Raw genomic sequence first — 18,499 nt, 5'->3', positions numbered from 1 at the left:
CACCCCCCACCCCTCACCCCTCACACCTCACCCCCTAGCAAAACCACGCTGATGGACAGGTGACAACCACACGTGTTCCCACACCACCAGCTTGCCCCAGGGCACTTCTCTGAAGGGGCTAATCCAAATACAGCCTGCCCCTAATGTTAGCAACTGCGAAGCATCCGCACCTCACAATTGAAAACTCGGTCCCCACTGCACTCAGCTTTAGGGGAAGAGTGGCTTAAGACCAGGGCAATGACCTGCAGTTCTTAAAACTGCCCGCCTCCAAACTCCTCCATCAAACCCCAATTCTGGCCTTCGTATCTTGGGACACCACAGAAAGAAGGGGTCTCACATGCCACAGGAAAAAAATGGGCAGCTGGGAAAGGGGGGGGCCACAGGAAGGATATGGCTCAAATGCTAGCCCCCCGACCCCACCCGAGTCCACTCCACTGCATAGATGGACAATGATAAGATCCCTCTGTCCTTCCTCGGCAGCACCAAGGCAGGCAGCACCTCTCTGTGGACACCTTCACATCCTGGCATGGGGAGAGAGTACAGGTTGGCAAGCAGCAGCCCAGCAGGCCACCCTGGGCAAGATCAAGGAACTAGGGCTAGGTTTGTGGTCACTCAGCCCTGATCATTCCTAGCCAGCAGCCCTCCACCCAGGCCAGGAACCACCATGAGGAACAGAGCCTCCCAGACCCCAGTCGTGCATTCTCTACAAAGTCTACACCTACCAGCGTCTGCTTAGTATGCCCCAAATCAGGTGGACCCTCTGATACCTCAGGGCCCACATGGCCCAAGCAGAGGATTAATGGCCTGAATACACAAAGTGTCCCACTGATACATCACTAGAATTATGGTCTGTGCCCCAAGGGCTAACGCTGCTCCAGGAGTGATACCCCCAAAGCCAACAGCAACATGCTCCCCACCCCCCCTCCCCGAGGGCTCAAGCTCCAAGGCCTGGAGAGGCCTGAGGAAAACATGGTTTTACGATAACTACCTGCGATGTGGTCCTGACACCAGTCAGGCTGACAACCATCCCAGAGCAGCTGACGGGATGACCTTCATCACCTAGAGAATTTCCATGCCCAAGACCTGGCCCTGGCACTTTAGAATGAGGCTTTTGTAGACAGAGGTGACTGAGTGACCCAAGGTGGGTCCTATTCCACATGGCTGTGCTCTTATAAGAAGAGGATGTCAGGGCCCACACACACACACACACACACACACACACACACACACACACATGATGACCATGTGAGGACATGAGACAGTTTAGTGTCAGCCTGCTGAAGCTGTGGGCCTGAGCATGTCACAGCAGTGACATAGAACTCACAAAAGTCCAACCACAGGACACATCTGAGTCCACCTCAACCCCATCCCTGCTCAGGATCTTCCCTGGCCCTCCCAAGGTTAGATGGCCTAGATACCTGGGCTGTAGCCAGCCCATCTGCTCACCTCAGAAATCACACAGGAAAATGCAGACAGCTTTAGCCTCTGACCTGGGCTGAAGTAAAAGCCAGAGTCCCCCTCTCCAGGGGACTGTGCACAAGTGTCAAGAATGAGAGGCAAAGGCCTTGGGGAGGGCCAGCATTTAGGCCTTCCAGAGGAACACAGAGGATCTGTCTCAAAAACAGAGAAACCCTGTGGAAAGTTCCACTGTGTCAGTCAGGCTGGGCCCAGGCCGCTTCTCTGGCTACTGACTATTCCAGGCCAATAAAATCGCCCTAGTTTCCAAGAGCCAAAGGGTTCCCACTGCCCATCCAAGGGGCTGGGACGCAGGGCAGGAAAGTCCTGGCAGTGGTCATCAGAAACAATGGAAGTGGGGAGCCCCACCAGCCCTGGTGGCCCGGGCTAGGCAGGTGGCACAGGCCTGACCTAGTTACCTCTCGGATCACACCTTTGTCAACCTCATCGAAGAGTTTCTGGAACTCGTCAGCTGACAGCAGGCGGCCTTCGTAGGAGCGCAACTTCTGCAGAAGGAAGCGTGGGTCAGCCAATGAGGGAGGGATGGCCTGAACCCCTGCCAACTCCTGCTGTGAGTACCAAGCTGATGGAGCCAAGCACGGGAACTGGGGCAGGCTCGGGGGAGCAGCTACCTCCATGATAGCCTGTTTCTGGCTGTCTTGCAGCTGGGTCTTTTGAAGAACCTTCAGGAAGCTCTCGGGGTTCACCCCAACTCTGTGGGAAAGAAACCCCCACCCCAGTGAGCATGGTCAATGGAGCCAGGTCCTCCAGCCCGTTTGGCCATGGGGTGCTGCAAGCGCCTTACAGGCTCTGATGAGAAGTTCCCTGTAAAGAGGGACAGGCAGATTCCACTGCCACAGGGAGGTTGGGCGGAATCAGAACCTTCTCTACAGCTGCCATCACAGCTCTGTCCAGGTAGTTATGTGTATTCCTGGCTCAGGTATGAATGGGCTCAGAGGCAAGAAAACAGGGGCAGTTTATACAATTCCAAATGGACTGTCGGAGTATGACACCAGTCAGCAGGGGTGGCTCAGGAAACTCCCAATGAGCACCAGCTTCCCGTCTGCCAAGGGGACAGAGGACCCCACCAGGACTCACGCCTCAGGGGTAGTTCGAGCTGCCTTGGAGGTGAGGACTTCATAAGCCGCGCGAGCCCCCAGCCGCCGTCTAAAGAGCGAGGTCTGCAGAGATTTCTACAAGGAGTACGGCTCTGAGCATCCAGCTCTCAGACACTCCCCCAACTCCGACCCCTGCCCTGGGGATGAGCAAAGGGAAGCCTCCAAGGAAGGCTGGGGGGACAGCCCCCCATTCCTCAGAGGACAGTCACACCTCTCCAGTGGACAGTCCTCAAAGGAAGGAGCCAGCAAGGCAGAGCAGGGCTAGGTACCAACAGGGGTTCTCAGTGCAGCAAGCCTCTAATGTCTGCATTTCTCTGGGTATTTAGGGGCTGGCTCCCCCAAAAGGGTGCAGGTCAGATACCCCAGGAGCTACAACCTCTGGGAGCTTCCCTCTTGGGGAATGGGAGGGCAAGGAAGGAAACCCTGGGTAGCCATGGCAACACCTGTGGTACAGAGCCACAGCAGAAATGGCAGATCGGGCTGGTCCACTGGAAGTGGCAGCCTCGCTCCCTGCCCCACTAGAGCCTGGCCAGTTGGCTCGGGTCCCACCCTGCCTGGCATCCAGAGCCAGCTCAGGCACAGCACAGCAGGGGGCACAGCATGGCTCACCATCAGGTAGCCACGGAATTGATTGTAGATGATGGCTGTCAGTAGGTTCATCAGAAACAAGCTTCCTGCAAAAGAAAAAAGGGAAAAAAGTTTAATCAGAGGCCGTGGGGCGGAGCCTGCAGCAGCAGGTACCCAACTGTCCCTGGGCTTGGCAGGCTCCGCAAGCTTGGGCATGGCGGCAAGGAGGGCCAGATGACCGATCACCTCACAGAGGCACTTCTACCTCCAGCTGGGGACACAGCACAGCCCCCAGGCCACTGCATCCCTGTCTACCAGTGGGGCACAGGTCAGCATGCCTGGTCATAGGGGACCATCAGTGTCACAGACCACCACAGAGATGGGGGGGGACACACGAGAGGAAGTGGAGGTGGGGAGCACTCCGATTGAAGTGAAGTATGGGGGCTCACTCAGGGGGCAGATGAGGTGAAGGTTTGGGGGTGAGTAGAGGTGAAGCTATGGGGGGAAAGGCTGAGGTGAGGTTACAGAGAGGAGCGAGCTAAGGGTCCACCCAGACTGCCCTGCACTTACCTATCAGGGTGAAGATTATGAAAAAGATGGCATAGGCCCGGTTCTTGGAATACGCAGGAGTCATCACTGAGACAAGGAGAGAACAGAAAGACTAAAAACACACCTCAGCACCGGGCCCCGTCTCCCTCATGACCTGCACGATCTGCCCCTTCTCCAGAGGGCTCCTTGGAGACTTCTTTGGATTCCAACCTTGCACCCTTCCCTGAGTTGAAATGGACCATCTTGTGACCACGCCACCCAGCTCCCCAGCAGTGACTGGCTAGGGCTCCGGGGACAGGTAGGGACAGTGCTCAGGGTCTGGCTGCACAGCAATCCTAGGGTGGGAATCCCAGGTTGCCCTCGGAAGGTCTCAAGGTATATACATCCCTGAGTCCAGTCACAGGGGCCAGACCAGAGAAGAGCCCAGGACTGGAGCCTTCCCATCCTGCCACAGCCCACAGCAGAGCAGTTGGGGGACCTGGCAGCTCCCCACTATGGTCAGCTTAAGACCCCAGGGTCTCTCACACGCAATGCTCCCAAGCGGTATGCACCTACCAGCCAGGCCTGGGCAGCGAGAACAAGTGGTTAGGCCCCAAAGAGGCCACAAGAGGGGCCACTGGCCAACGCCACAGACCAGCATTCACTTTCAGCTTTTCCAGGAGAAGGGAAAACAAGACAAAAAGAAGGAAGGAGAGAGCCCCACATATCACCCTCCCCACGCTGATGAAAAGGCCGCACACAGTCCAGCTGGGTCCCACAGCTCAGCATCCCAACAGACCTTGCCAGGCCAGCTCACTGCCCCTCCAGATCCCACAGTCCACACGCACCATCAGGGTTGTTGGCAGTGGTCAGCAACACCAGGAGTGAGGTCAGCGCCTCTGGAAGGTTCTGGAAGTAGGCCAGCCTCTCCTTGTCCTGGGCTTCATCCTAAGAGAAGATTGAGGCAGCCTTGACCTCTGTCACACAGCTGAGGCCTTAAGCCTAAGAGAGCTCCCACTCAGACCCAGTAGCAGGGACCATGCACTTGGGGGTCAGCAGCCCTGACCTACATCTGCCCACCACTTTCCAGCAGGCTTTGACCTCATGGCCAGACATGACAGAACTCAAGGAAGGTAAGCAAGGCTCCAACCACAATGACATTCCTACCTGGGCCAGCTAGCCACAGTCCGGGAGCCAAGTGACCACATACAAGACCAGCCAGCCTGAGTACAGGTGTTATGTGCAACAGGGAGGCGATACGAAGGGGCAGGAAGGGCAGAGGCCCAGGCTGGAGCACGTGGCCTCAAGCAGGCTGTCACGGCAGAGGGGACCTTAGCCACTCTGAACAGGAACCCCTGGGGGAGACCTCACTGCTCCAGAAGTTGAGGGGCCCACGGCCACTCGTGACATTCAGAGGCCTTGTCCATGTGGATGAGCCTTACCACAGCACTTAGCAAGGGACTCCATGCCTGGGCTCCCAGCCTCCATCCCTCCTGGAAAACCCAGACGTGAAGGGCAGTAAATATGCAGGCAGGGTGTCAGCTGTGAGGTGAGAGCTACCGCACTCTGAACTCAGGGTTGTCCCCAGAGCCATTGTGTGCCTGCCAAGCTCTTACAAGTAGGTGCAGTCCCTCCTCCCTGCACAGGGAGGGCACAGGGCAGGCATTAACCCCAGGACCTGCTTGTCCTCATCTACAAAACAGTCCTGTCATCCATCTGCCTGGGGCCCAAGGACATATGAATAGGCTGGTGGTAACAGATGCCATAAAATGACTAAGGATGGGGGACATGGATGTCACAAGAAGTTACAGGATCAGGAGCGGCTGGGCACAGAGCCACAAGCAGAATGGTGCCAAGGGGAGACCAAGCAGCACCACTTGGGTTCAGGAGCCTTCAGAGATACCACTCAGCTGAAGGGCCCCAGGGACAGAACATCCCCTAAGCATGTGTCCAGGAATGGCAGGATTAGAGGGCTGAGCCCAGCCCCCAGATCCTCCAAATATCCTCAACACGCTGAAACTGAGCTCAGGGTGGCTAAGGAAGATTCTAACACCTGCACCAGTTTACAAACAAGTCCACTAAGGACCCAGGGGAATGAGAAACCTCCAAGGCAGGCAGCCCTAGCCTGGCCCATCTCCTAGTAGGCCTCTTACAGTGCCTCTACAAATCAGTTCTGAGTAGCAGAGGGAGCCTGGGTTCCCGCCCAGCCCACCACAAGTGCAGTGACAGCCCTAACCCACATGAGGTGCTAGGGACACAAGCCCCTAAAGCCAGCCCTGGATCTCACCAAAAAAAAAAAATCAGAGTCGGAGCTGCATGATGACAAACGGCAGGTGCTGAACAGGCCATTTATACACTCTGCTTACAAGAGGAACTTGGACAAAGTTCTCTGCCAACAGCAGTCTGGAGACACTGGGCAAGACAACCAGGACACACCGCAGGCTCCCACCGCAGGCCAAGTTCTCAACCTGTTCCTCAGGCCTGATGGCCAAGGACAGGGAACTCAGGAAAGGTCAGTCCCCCACCCTCCCAACTGAACCAAGGATGGAATGGAGCCCTTACCAAGACCATAACAGGCAATCACCTTCAATTGTACAACCCTGGCCCTGGTCAGCCTGGTTCCCCTTCATGGGGCAAAGCCCACGTCTGCTCAAGCAGCAGCTCAGTACTCCAGCACTCCTGGGCCGAGGCCCACACCCTCATCCTAAGGCAGAGGCTGTTCCACCCACAGCCTGCCAGTCTGACTCAGGCTCAGACAACAGTAACCATAGTCATGAGACAATCATGCAGAGGTCCCACCCCAGCAGATCAGCCACTGCCTCTGCCCTCCATGGACATACATGCTTAGAGACACAGTCATGGAGATACCCACGAAGACACATAACACATACAGACACACAACAAGCACACACACACCAGTGACACAGCCTATAGTTACCTACAGAGACACATTCGTGCAGACATCAGACAAGCAGGTGACATAGAGACACATGCATGCAGGCACATGCAGGGCTACTCCAGTTCCCCAGAGTTTCAAAGCACCATCCTGCCTCCCCCACCCTGGATAGCACAGCTCCATCCTTACATCGCCTCCACCTCATAAAAACCAGTCCTGACTGCATACCAGCCACATCCTCAGACAGATGCAGAGATACAGGATGGCCCAGCTGGAGAAGTGACCCTGGCCTGGACGCAACCCTTGCTGGACATGAGAACACATACAGAGAACCTAAGGCTGGACAGCCCAAGGCAGACACCCTGGTAGGATTAATAGGCAGACACAGCCCCCATCCCCAGTGCATTGCCAAAGTCTCGGGTGGGGCTGGGCAGGGTAGGAGCCCCGGAGTCAGGGCTCAGGGGCCCAGGCAAGGAGGACCTCTGAAGTAGGGCAGAGTAGGTGTCAGGAAGGGCAGTTCCTGGCTGAGGCATGGCCAGAGTAGAGAGGAATCTTTAAACTACTCTCAGTGAACAGCCTGTTACCAGAGGACAGGGAAGAGGTACCCAGCACAGAAAAGGGCCCCAAGACCAGGCAGCCAGGGACAGACACAGGCCTTGGCTGCAAGAGCACTGGCCACGTAAACACAGGCCTGGATTCAGGTGGGCCACAGCCCACCTCCTGGTCTGTGTCTCATGTGGGGCCTAGGCTGGTCTATGTCTCATGCAAGGCCTAGGCTGGTCTGTGTCTCGTGCAGGGCCTGGGCTGGTCTGTGTCTCATGTGGGGCCTGGGCTGGTCTGTGTCTCATGAGGGGCCTGGGCTGGTCTGTGTCTCGTGCGGGGGCCTGGGCTGGTCCTCATTCTCAGCCACCAGGCCATCCCAGAGCAGGCAGGCTCTCTCTCTGCCACAGGCCAGCAAACCCCACAGCCCACACACACCTTTTCGCTGACGGTGAACAACAGCATCCCGAACACGGTGAAGACGCACAGGTGGATGGTCAACAACAGCCCGACGCTGAGGAGAGGATGGTGGTCAGCCTAGCACAGTGAGAGTCACAGGCCCTGGGAGGGAGGGCAGCAGCCCAGGGGACCAGCTACGGGCAGTGTCCCTGTCTCAACCTGGAGATCCTCTGAGTGTTTTCAGCCCTGGGGACAGGGACCTGGAGCCTTAGCAGAGTCCTCTATTTGTGGTAGGACAGAGAACCCCAGGGGCATGCCAGAGAGAAGACACAGAGGAGAGGCCCCCAGGGCCCACCTGGCCATTTCAGGCAGAGACCACCGGATGCACTTCAGAGTCTTCTTCATCATGGAGGAGTTCTGCAGCAGGAAGAAGGGGCGGAGCAGCCGGCGTACACGGAAGGACTGGAAGAGAGCAGATAGTCGCTGGACCTTCATCCAAGGACCCCAGAGCCCAGAGGAGCAAGCAGACGCGTTGGCCACTGTGGCCCATCCTGGGCCTGCTGGCTGCAGTTCTGAGCAGTCTAAAGTGGCAGGTCACAGCCTTCTTCTGCATCCAGCCTGATGCCTCCCCGCTCCTACACCCCCACCTCAGCCTTAGGTTCATCACATTGGAATTAGAATCTGCCAGCAGCCTCTCTGTCTCTCTGTCTCTCTCTCTCTCTAGGACCTGGTGACACTGGACAAGGACCACCAGCACCCACACATGGCAGGCTCCTAAAGGACCCTTCCAAAGCCTCACTGGTCCCCCTGGACTGAGCTCATGCTTCTCAGAAGGACCCCAGGTCATGGAACAGACCAAGAAGACTAAGAGGATGGAAGAGACCCTGCCTAGGTCCCATAACAGAGGGACTGGTACCCAGCTCCTCAGACCACCACGCACTGACCAGTGGCAGCTCTGCCTTATGGCTAAGCACCCCTAGGGTACTCTAGGCCTCCTAACAGGCCACACAGGAGCTGAAGGGTCTGGCTGCCCTACCCCACTCCAGGAGCTTGGACCACCTCTGCAGTCACAGGGGACATAACAGTCTCCGAGGGTCTCCCCAGCTGCTCAGACTCAGCAGTGCCACAGACAGGGAAGCCAGCCTTGATGAGGATACAAAGATACTTCCACATGGTCCTCTCTATACATCAGTGTGAATCACAGCCAGATGCCAGCATAGAGAAAGCATCTGTAGAGTGGGCGGGGGTGAGCACAGCCACCTGTGTTACCCAACCGATCTGTCACAACAAGACTATCAGGCATCTGGCACCCCCACCCCACCCCCGACGCAGCACCTGATGGTGGTGGCAGAGCCCAGCCAGCCACAGAGGAAAGCCACAAGCCTAGTTTGCAGAAGTCCTGAGGGGCACAGCTGCCCAACCAGAAATGGACCCCAGGTGGCATGACAGCCTCACCTGAAAAAGTCCCCTAGAGAGGAGGTGGCAGGCAGGGCCAGGGTCCTGCTAAATGGACACATTTCCTGAGCAAAAATGGATAGGGAACTCATAGAGAACTGGGAACAAGGGACCTTGGAGGACACGTGTGGATGGGTGGAGCTCATGGCCCGGGAATGCTTAACTAGGACACCACACAGCTGGCCCTGCAGATGCCTTCTGGACTCAGCGACACAAAGTGGCCATGGGGACAGGGATAGAGATTGCCTGAGGCCCATGATACACCCAGAAGAGCCAAACACAAGGCCCTACATGGTCCCTGGTGACATACTCTGTGCCCTTTCCCACGTGGGACACTGATCCACCCCTGGCCAGATATGCTCCACGCACCCCTGACCAAGGTGCCTCTTCCAGCACCACTGTCCAGGACTTGGGGATGATTCAGTTAGCGAGGCCCACTACCTCAGTGTGGCACATGCTACTGAAGATCAGAGGGACCCTCCTGAATGTAGCCACCAGAGCTGCAGCCTGTGGGAAGAGTCCAGAGCCTCAGAGGGTAGAGTCAGACGGGAGCCAGGGGTTCAGGGCCCAGCAAAGGCCTCTGGAAGGGCTGGCTCTGCCCCAGTATGACTGGAGAAGTGGGGGTGAGCACATTTCTACAGCCCGCCCTGCCATGCTGCACCCCGCTGACCTAGAAGTGCCCAGTCCCAAAGGCAGAAGCCACCAGGGACACACACTGGTCTCACCAAGTGGAAACCCATCTTGTCAGAAGGGGATGGTCCCAGTGGGGCAAATAACCAACTCTGGAGGACAGGCCGGGGCACTGCCACTAGAAAGACAAGGAACCCAGCATCCAACAGGAAAGACCCCAGACAGGAGGCTGACGGAATGGCTTGGAGGCAAGAGCACTTTCCCAGCACACACGAGGGCCTGGTGGCAGGGGACAACACAACACTCCAGCCATCAAAAAAGGGCAGAACCAGAGGACCTGGTCCCTCAGGGTGAAGGTCTCGGTCACTGAACTAGGTGACGAACCTTGCCGGTTAACAAGCTCTGCGGCACAGAGAAACAGCAGACCGACAAGGGGACGGTGGGGGTCTGTTAGACGGCCAGGGCCACTCTATGCCTGCATGTTCCAACCCAGGTTCGTTAGCTGGGTCCACCTGGTGTATGCACCTCAAGGAGCCTCTTTTCCTCACCATATCCCTCCTAGCACCACATAAGGACCCTTCATGGAGGTCAGGTTGCTCACAGCCTGTGAGGTGCAGAAAGCTGGACACGGAAACTATCAATAATAAATGCTGGCTGTGAGGCTGGCACCCTCCCTTTCTAAGAGGACACAAGAGTGTCTTCCAATGCTGCACTTACAAGGGAGGGCAGGACACTAGTGGACACAGGAGGCAGCAGATGCCCAACAGCAGGGAGGGTATGCACCCCATCCTCCCTTAGCCTCTGCCGGCTACAGGAACAGGGACCCATCACCCACAGGCCTCTCTCCCAGCAGCTCCAAGTGGAGACTCAGGGAGGTTGCCGCCTGCAGGCTGGTGGCAGGAGATGGGCTTCCCTCCCTTCCCTTCCCTAGCTGTTTCCACTGACAGGACTCATAGCTTCTAGGCCCTGCTGTGGCCCCCACCCAGAAGGGTAGTGGGTGGGCCAGCTCTGTAGCCCTCCCCAAGGCTTGCAGTGCTAAGACACACACCCCCATTACCCCTCTGGGCTTCACTGAGCTCAACACCTGTGTAAATCGTTTGCCATCTCAACATAACCCAACAGACTGACGCCAAACCAACCTGTCCCCACCCTGCTTCCCCTTAACACCTCCCTGTAAGGAAACAGGCACTGTGGTCAGAGCTGAGGCAGCAGAGTGAGCAGGTTTTGCTTTGTACCGAGCCTCAAATAGTTCTAGGCTCATAACTACTGGGCAGGGCGAGGCCCTGGGATGGAACTCTTTTTTGGGGGTTCTTTTTGAGACAGGGTCTCCCTGTATCCTAGCTAGTCTGGAACTCACTATGTAGACCAGGCTGGCCTCAATCTCCCAGAGATCTGCCTGCCTCTGCCTCCCGAGTGCTGGAATTAAAGGCCTACACCACCACACCTGGCAGGATGGCACTCTTGTTAGGGACCTAGCCAGGTGAATTCAGTGCAACTAAAGAACCAGGAATTAGGGCAACTTAAACCCTGCTTCCAAGTCCTCTCACCAACAGGACACCCCAAAGGAAACAGTGGCCTTCTCCAAGTCACAGCTCCTCCCCTGTGAGATGACTGCAAGGCTCCTTAGGCACTCAGACCCCAAAGCCCTCCAAGATATGGGCAGCACTGGGCAGATGGACGCATGGCTGCAGGGCTCAACTGCACCTGCACCCCATGCCTACAGAGCCCCTACCATCTCAGAGCTGCCACACTACCTACCTCCTCACAGACAAGGCTCAGGGACACAGTCCAGTCCACCAGGGACACAACCAGTACCACGAGGTAGGTCAGCAGCCACATGTTCTTCTGCAACTGGGCCTGCCCAACCAGGTAGCCCTACGAGAGGCAGCAAAGGTGAAGAGTCAACACGGGGCAGACATGGGCCTGCAGCCGGTCAGAGGGTGTCAGTGCATGCCGGCAGAGGCGGGAACCACACAGAGTCCCTCCAACAGTGCAGTCTCCAGGTGCTGCTGGGGACAGATAACAGAACAGGGTGCAGAACAGCAGTGCTGACTGAGACCAGGGGAAAGCTGAAGCCACAGGCATTCACTAGAATCACTGACAAAGTACCAGACCAGGTCTGGGGAGATGGCTCCATCAGTAAAGTGCTTGCCTTGCGAGAAGCAGAGTTCGATCCCCAGAATTCACATAAAGAAAGGGCAGGTATGGTGGTGCACACTTACAATCCCAGCACTGAGGGGACAGAGACAGGGTCTCACTGGCCGGCCGGCCAGCCTAGCCTACTGAGCAAGCTGCAGGCCAGTGTGAGTCTGTCTCAAAAAAAAAAAGGTTAGCGTTCTGAGGACTCATGTCAGAGGTGGTCCTCTGGTCTCTCCATACACACATACAAGGCACACACATGCACACTCATACATTATACACACACACACAATAAATGAAAGACCACAGGGCCTAGTGAGACCCAGCGCCTCTATGCCTCACTGAAAAGTCCCAAAGCCTCCAGTCAGATGCAGCCCACAAGTTTAAAGGCACTGGGAGGACCACCTCCATAGCCAGAAGGATCCAGCCGCACAGACTCTAGGTGAGACTCGTCTTTGACACCTCACCCAGCTCTACTCATTGTGAATCACAGACGGAGCTATGAGGAGAGACCACTGTCCTCTCATGCAGTTGGGGGGGAGGTCTCCCCTCACAAAGGCTAGGCCCTCAACAGCTCCCAAAGGTCCCCCTGGCTGTTCAGCCCCGACGGAACAGCCCAGACTAGCTTCCACCCAGAAAAGGGAGAAGAGTCACTGCTTCTGCACCAGTGCCCAGATGTATGCAAAAACCCAGTACTGGGCCAGGAAAATGGCTCGGCAAGTAAAGGCACTTGCTGCCTAAGCCTGACTCTTTTGAGTTCAAATCCCAGAGTCCACATGGTAAATATCGAAGTGATCTCCCACAGGCTGTCCTCTGGCCTCCACATGCATGCCATGGTACACATGCCCACATGCATAACACTCACATACATACATACATACATACATAAATGAATGCAAAGTTGGGCATGGTGTTGAATGGCTTAAATCCCAGCACTTGGAAGCCAGAGGCAGGTGGAACTTCATGAGTTGGAGGTCAGACTGGTCTACATAGCAAGATCCAGGCTAACCAAGGCTCCACAGTGAGACCTCATCTCATAAAAATAATCAATACTTTATATATTTTGTTTATTATTTTTACTTTATGGTTATGAGCATATCGCCTACATGATGTAAGTCCACCTGTGTCGTGCAGTGCCCAGGGAGGTCAGACAAGGGCGTGGGATTCCCCTGAAACTGGAGTTACAGATAGCTATTTGTAGCCATGTGGGTGCTGGGAACCAAACACAGGACCGCTACAAGACCAGCCAGTGCTCTTAACCACTGAGCCATCTCACCAGCCCCTAAAATTAATACTTTAAAATAAGCAACAACCACAAAAACAGGCCTTTGCTCAGAAGGTGAAGGTTCAAGAGCAACAAGGCTGGCAGTCTAGGGCATCAGGAAAACACCAGGATCTGCATATCTGAGACCTGCGTCCTTCCTGCGTCCTTCCTGCCTCACCTTCATGAAGAGGTCGACCAGGAAGACCAGCAGGCAGAAAGCCTCCACAGTCTCGGTCAGGCCACAGGGCGGCTGCCAGGGCACCGAGCGGTAGCGAACATCTGCAGTACTTGTGAACGAAGAGGGAGTCTCAATAAAAGCCAAGGCCAGGATCAAGAAAATGGTGAAGCCCAACATCCTGGAAAGGAGACACATCTGGTCAAAGTGCCCGGGACAGGTCACTTCCTGGGGGTGGGAAGCAGAAGCTGGCATGCCTTGCCAAATAACACTGCCCTTCCCACAGTGCCCAATGTGCCTAGCCAAGCAACACAGCTTTGCCCAAGACCCAAAACATGATGGCCTGAGCTGACCCAAAACACTGAGAAGGAAGCCCTTACCACCAGCAACCTTCTATCCACAGCTGTTCCTCCATGGAGGAGGGAGCAAGGGTCACCTCTGTGCCCAAGAGGACGGGGAGTCCGCCTAGCCCGAGTCAGGTGTAGGGCCCGACCCGCCCAAGCAGAGCCTGAGTTCTCACCGTTGGCAGGTGTTCGAGTAATACCAGTGGTAGAGCCACAACGAGCCCGCGTCCATGCGGTGGTAGATGGAGCGGTACTAAAAACAAAGGGGTACATGGGGCGTGAGCAGGGGTCTCCCCTCAACCTGTGCCACACACAGAGGGGGCATGAACACGGAGGATGGATTTCTCAGGGCTGCACACACCGGACATGAGCAGGCTCTCCCCAGCGCCACACACACAAGGGCATGAGTGGGGTTCCCCAGGTGCCACACACAGTCTAGGAACAGGGTCCCCAGTACCACACAGAGAGGGGAGTGAGCAGAGTTCCCCTCATGCCACACACACAGAGATGTGAGCAGGGTCGTTCCATCCTGTGCCCCCCCACCCCCCACCCCCGACCCATACCACACATACAGAGGCTTGAGCAGGGTTCCCCTTCGTACCAAACACACAGGTGCCCTGAGGGAGGTATCCCCACCCAGCGCAGTGTCACCACCAAGACAGGCCCAGTCCAAGAAATGACTATAGGAAGCAAATCCACAGAGCCCCTTGCTGGCCCTTGGGCTCAGATTGGTACAAGCCGCAGAGCTGGCCCAGCAGACCATGAGCTCCCTCAGTACAGGCTGTGGCTGTGCCCTGTGCCCCTATACAAGCCTCTCTTCTCCTCAAAGCCATTCCACATCTCCTGTACAACTGAATCCACCCCCCAGGCATCTGCTGCCCCTGGACCTAGCACAGGGTGGCCCAAGACAGGCTTCGGTGCATGCTAAGTCAGTGACTTCGGGATTCCACCCCTCAGGAGACTATCTCCATCACAGAAATCAAAAGGGTCAGGCCCAGGTGCCCACCACGGCGACTGTCCCAACCCGCAGGCCAGCTGCGGAGGCTCCTGCCTCAGGACAGTAAGGAACAAGGGATCAAGGAGGACTGCTGGCCAGTGGGGCAGCCACCACACACCTTTACAGCATCTTCAGTGAAGATCACGGCCTGGTCTATGCAGAGGTCCTGCACAGTTGTGGCATCTGCAGACAAAGGGGACACAGCAGGTGAGCAAGCGGGATACCACGATCTTACCCCTACAAAGAAGCAGGAAACCAGCTGTGGCTGTCCTCAGCCAGAGGCCATTTACAGTGAGCACCTGGCCAGGTCAGAGTCCTAGTCAGGTAAGTAACACTTAGCATGGGCCCAAGACATCAGACCTAGCCCAGACACAGCTCTATCCTATGACTGTCATTGCCAGGGGACCATGTGCAGAAGGGACACAAGAGGCAGTGGCACCCTGCAGAGCCCAGGACCATGCTCAGGGCTCAGATCCAGCCCCCATCTGCTGACATGGACCATGCACATGTGGTCACCCTTGTCAACTGGATGCTACTGGTCACCTGCTTGGTTCCCACGTGGGTGCTATGAGTGAATGAGGTGCAGGAGTTCCTGTGGGCATGACAACTCAAGTGGGCTCAGCAAAGGGGCTATTGTCACCACCCTGCAGGACCATCCCACCTCTACCTCCTGTGCAGCCCCGGTATGTCCACCTGTGAGATGGGGTAACCTGCGGCTTCAGGCCCACACTCCACCCCAACCTGACACTGTGAAGACACATTCTACCCACCCAGCCACTCTCCTGCTGTTTCCCTATCCTGCCCCAGCCATGCCACACTCTGAACTTGACCCTGCCAAGGCCTGGCTCTCCAAGCCTCTAAGCCCTCACCCAGGCTGTCCTCTGTCAAGCAGTTTCCCCTGAAGCCAGTGTCCCCTGAACCAAACATACTGCTAGCCAAGAGGCCTGAACACCTGGGACAGGCTAGAAGGGCCCCCATTAAGCAATGAAGACTCTTGGGAGGGGGGAGGGGTGGATCTGTGGTCACCTCGGCCTCTAGCTTCCTCATCTCCTGTTGGGGACCTCCGGGGTCTCACTATTCCACGGACAGGCACATCCTATGGGTCACAGGAGGCCACTGGGCCAAAGCAGTCCCCTCCGAGGTCCACAGAGGGAAGAGGAGCAGCCAGGCCTGCCTACCCTGTTCAGTGTTGGCAGGGACCACAGAACACAGGGTAGTGAGCTTATCCCATCGGAGGGTAGGCAGGGTGCTCAGCCTCAGTTTCCTCATCTGGAAAATGACACCAAGATCCTTCCAACTCTGAGCTCACAACTAATTCCCTCGACAGACAACTGGGGCTAAGGCTCCACCCTCCCTGGGTTCAGCAATGTTTATGGCCATAAACAGGAAGCCAGGAAGAAGGCAGGAGAGGACAGCAGAGCCTGAAGGGCGAAGGGGGCAGGGAGCCGACACCTGGCCAGCCCAGCCAGGACCCCAAAGTACCTCCTGGATGGATGGGATAATTCTTTGGCCCCTTGCTACTTGGGGACCATGGGAAGGGGAATCTCTCCTATTTCTCCTCTCTCCTATTTCTCTTCTCTTCTCTTCTCTCTCTCTCTCCCCCCTCTCCCGGCCTCAGTTTCCCCATAAGAAACAGGAAGAAGCAATCAGAAGTGAGCGGTGCTGCACGGTTGTGATCCCAGCACTTGGCAGGTGGAAGCAGGAAGATCAGATCAGAGTTCAAGCTCAGCCTGGGCCACTTCGAGACCAAGACTCAAAAAAGTACAGAGATAAAAGAAAAGGGGAAAATGGAAGCGCCGCTCACTCACCACCGGCCGGGCCGCCGCGGTCCCAGCCCAGTAGGGGCTGCGCCTCGGCCGCCATCCCGCCACCTACACCCGCCGGCCGCGACCCTAGGCAGCTCCGGCCCCTCCAGCCGCCCCACTGCGCAGGCGCGCGGCGGCCCCAGCGTTCCGGAGGCGGAGCGGAGCGCTGAGATGGCTCGTAGCGACAGCCAATGAGAGCGGAGGGCTGGTGGGGGGCGGGGCCTCGGACCCCGCCCCCAGGGTGGAGCTCGGCGTCCTTCCAGCGGGAGGGCCAGGACAGGGTTTGGGGAAGCGTTTTTTTTTAATATTTTATTTATTTTTTTTTAAATTTTGTTTCTGTGTGTATGGCCTGCATGTGTGTAAGTGCACCTGTGTCCTGCAATGCCCACAGAGGTCAATTGAGGCCGTCGGATCCCTTGGAACTGGAGTTATGAATGGTTGTTAGCTGCCATGTGGGTGCTGGGATTCGAAGCCAGGTCCTCTGCAAGAGCAGCCTTGTTCCTTATCGCTAAGCCATCTTTCCAGCCCCTGGGGAAGCGCTTTTTAGCAATGCAAATTATTGCAGTTCCCTGGAAGCCCAGGATCTGAACTCTGGCTGTGCCCTGGAGTCTCTGGTTTTGTTTGTGGTGGTTTTTTTATTTCCTGGGCTTTGAACATGCTGAGCAAACTCTTTCCTTCTAGCTACTGTTTTTTGGGGATGGTGGGGGGACGGCAGGATGTCACTATGTAGACTAGGAATTCACAGAGATCCACCAATCTCTGCCTCTGGAGTGCTGGGATTAAGGGTGTGTACCACCACACCCCACTGCACGCAAGTGACCCTGATTCCTCTGAGGAAAAAAGTGATAGAATGTGTGAATTGCAGAAGAGCCACAAGCCTCATTAAGAAAAGCCATAAATCCATTAAAGTGTCTAACTGGCCCTAAATTGGCAGCCTGGCCTTGCTCAAACCTGGCTCTGCTCTCCCCTTATCAATTGGTCACTCCCAAGCCTGAGAGAAAGTGTTTGTGGAGCTCACCTGTCTCCTCTAAGGCCATAGATTACACTCCTGCCAGTTTTGGGAGAAATAATCTTGAGATGGAAACCCTCAGTCACTCCAAGGACACGAGGCCCGGGCACCAACTCAACTCCTCACTAAGTGCAGCTGTGTCCCACAACCCTGGTATAAACCCCACCCCCCACACATAGTAGGCAAGTCGTTTGCCACTGAGCTACTCCCTCTCCCCTAACCCTGGAATTTTAATTGAGCTCCTTCTGTAGAGTAGACCTAGCCTGCCGCCCACTGTGCCTGCTCTGGGTACATCAGTTAAGAATGAAGGGTGTGGTTCTTTTTTTTTGGGGGGGCGGGTCTTTTTGAGACAGGGTCTCCCTGTAGCCCCAGCTGACCTGGAATCCACTATGTAGACCAGGCTGGCCTTGAACTCACAGAGATCCGCCTGCCTCTGCCTCCCAAGTGCTGGGATCAAAGGCGTGTGCTACTATGCCCAGCCCTTGTCTCCTATTTTTCTATCTTTCTTTTATTTTACAAAAATCTAACACAAAGGGGCAACCATGAACATTACCGTCTATCTTTCTTTTATTTTACAAAAATCTAACACAAAGGGGCAACCATGAACATTACCGCCAAAAATGGAACTTGAGTTTCTCCTCTGACAGCAAAATTAAGAAAAGTAGGTATAATGGTAAAGTTTAAAAGTGGGGTTGGGGAGATGCTCAGCGGTTAAGAACATGGGCTGCTCTTGCAGAGGACCAAAATTTGATTCCCAGCACCCACTTCTAATAACTGTGTAATTCCAGTTCCAGAGAGCCCCAGTGCCCTATCTGGCCTCTGCAGCCATTGGACGCATTTATACTTGCAAAATACTCAAACACCTAAAATAAATTTCTAAGGCTGGGTGTAACACACCTTTAATCCCAGCACTTCAGAGGCAGAAGCAGGTGGATATCTGTGAGTTCAAGGCTAGCCTGGTCTACATAGTGAGTTCCAGGACAGCTGGGGCTACAGGGAGACCCTGTCTCAAAAAGACGAAACAAGAAAGAAAGAAAGAAAGAAAGAAAAAGAAAGAAAGAAAGTACACAAAGTCAGAAAGAAGTGATGGGGAGATAAAGGAAGGAAGGAAGGAAGGAAGGAAGGAAGGAAGGAAGGAAAAATCCCAGCTTAAAGGAGGAACAATGTATAAATTCAAG

General features: G+C 55.7%; 1 protein-coding gene across 8 annotated transcripts in view; it reads right to left on the bottom strand.

Annotated features, from left to right (window-relative positions):
- The window catches only part of Tpcn2 (two pore segment channel 2), a 30,801-nt gene extending 14,371 nt beyond the window's left edge, over positions 1–16,430 (bottom strand). For all 8 annotated transcript variants that reach the window (XR_003847278.1, XR_003847280.1, XR_003847279.1 and 5 more), the window contains exons 1-13: positions 16,316–16,430; positions 14,626–14,690; positions 13,687–13,763; positions 13,170–13,347; positions 11,347–11,463; positions 7,859–7,965; positions 7,543–7,618; positions 4,517–4,616; positions 3,711–3,776; positions 3,183–3,247; positions 2,554–2,648; positions 2,088–2,169; positions 1,875–1,961 (exon numbers count right to left, since the gene is read on the bottom strand). Coding sequence is in view for 3 of the 8 variants with exons in the window: in XM_029557120.1 (XP_029412980.1) it covers positions 1,875–1,961; positions 2,088–2,169; positions 2,554–2,648; positions 3,183–3,247; positions 3,711–3,776; positions 4,517–4,616; positions 7,543–7,618; positions 7,859–7,965; positions 11,347–11,463; positions 13,170–13,347; positions 13,687–13,763; positions 14,626–14,690; positions 16,316–16,370 (1,170 nt within the window). In the remaining 5 variants the exon portion in view is untranslated. The remainder of the gene's footprint in view (positions 1–1,874; positions 1,962–2,087; positions 2,170–2,553; positions 2,649–3,182; positions 3,248–3,710; positions 3,777–4,516; positions 4,617–7,542; positions 7,619–7,858; positions 7,966–11,346; positions 11,464–13,169; positions 13,348–13,686; positions 13,764–14,625; positions 14,691–16,315) is intronic.
- Between the last annotated feature and the right edge of the window lie 2,069 nt (positions 16,431–18,499).

This window comes from Nannospalax galili, unplaced genomic scaffold (assembly GCF_000622305.1).
Source record: "Nannospalax galili isolate Female #2095 unplaced genomic scaffold, S.galili_v1.0 scaffold1307, whole genome shotgun sequence".
Classification (NCBI taxonomy): domain Eukaryota; kingdom Metazoa; phylum Chordata; class Mammalia; order Rodentia; family Spalacidae; genus Nannospalax; species Nannospalax galili.
The sequence above is the reverse complement of the archived record's forward strand: the minus strand, read 5'-3'. Positions and strand labels throughout refer to the sequence as shown.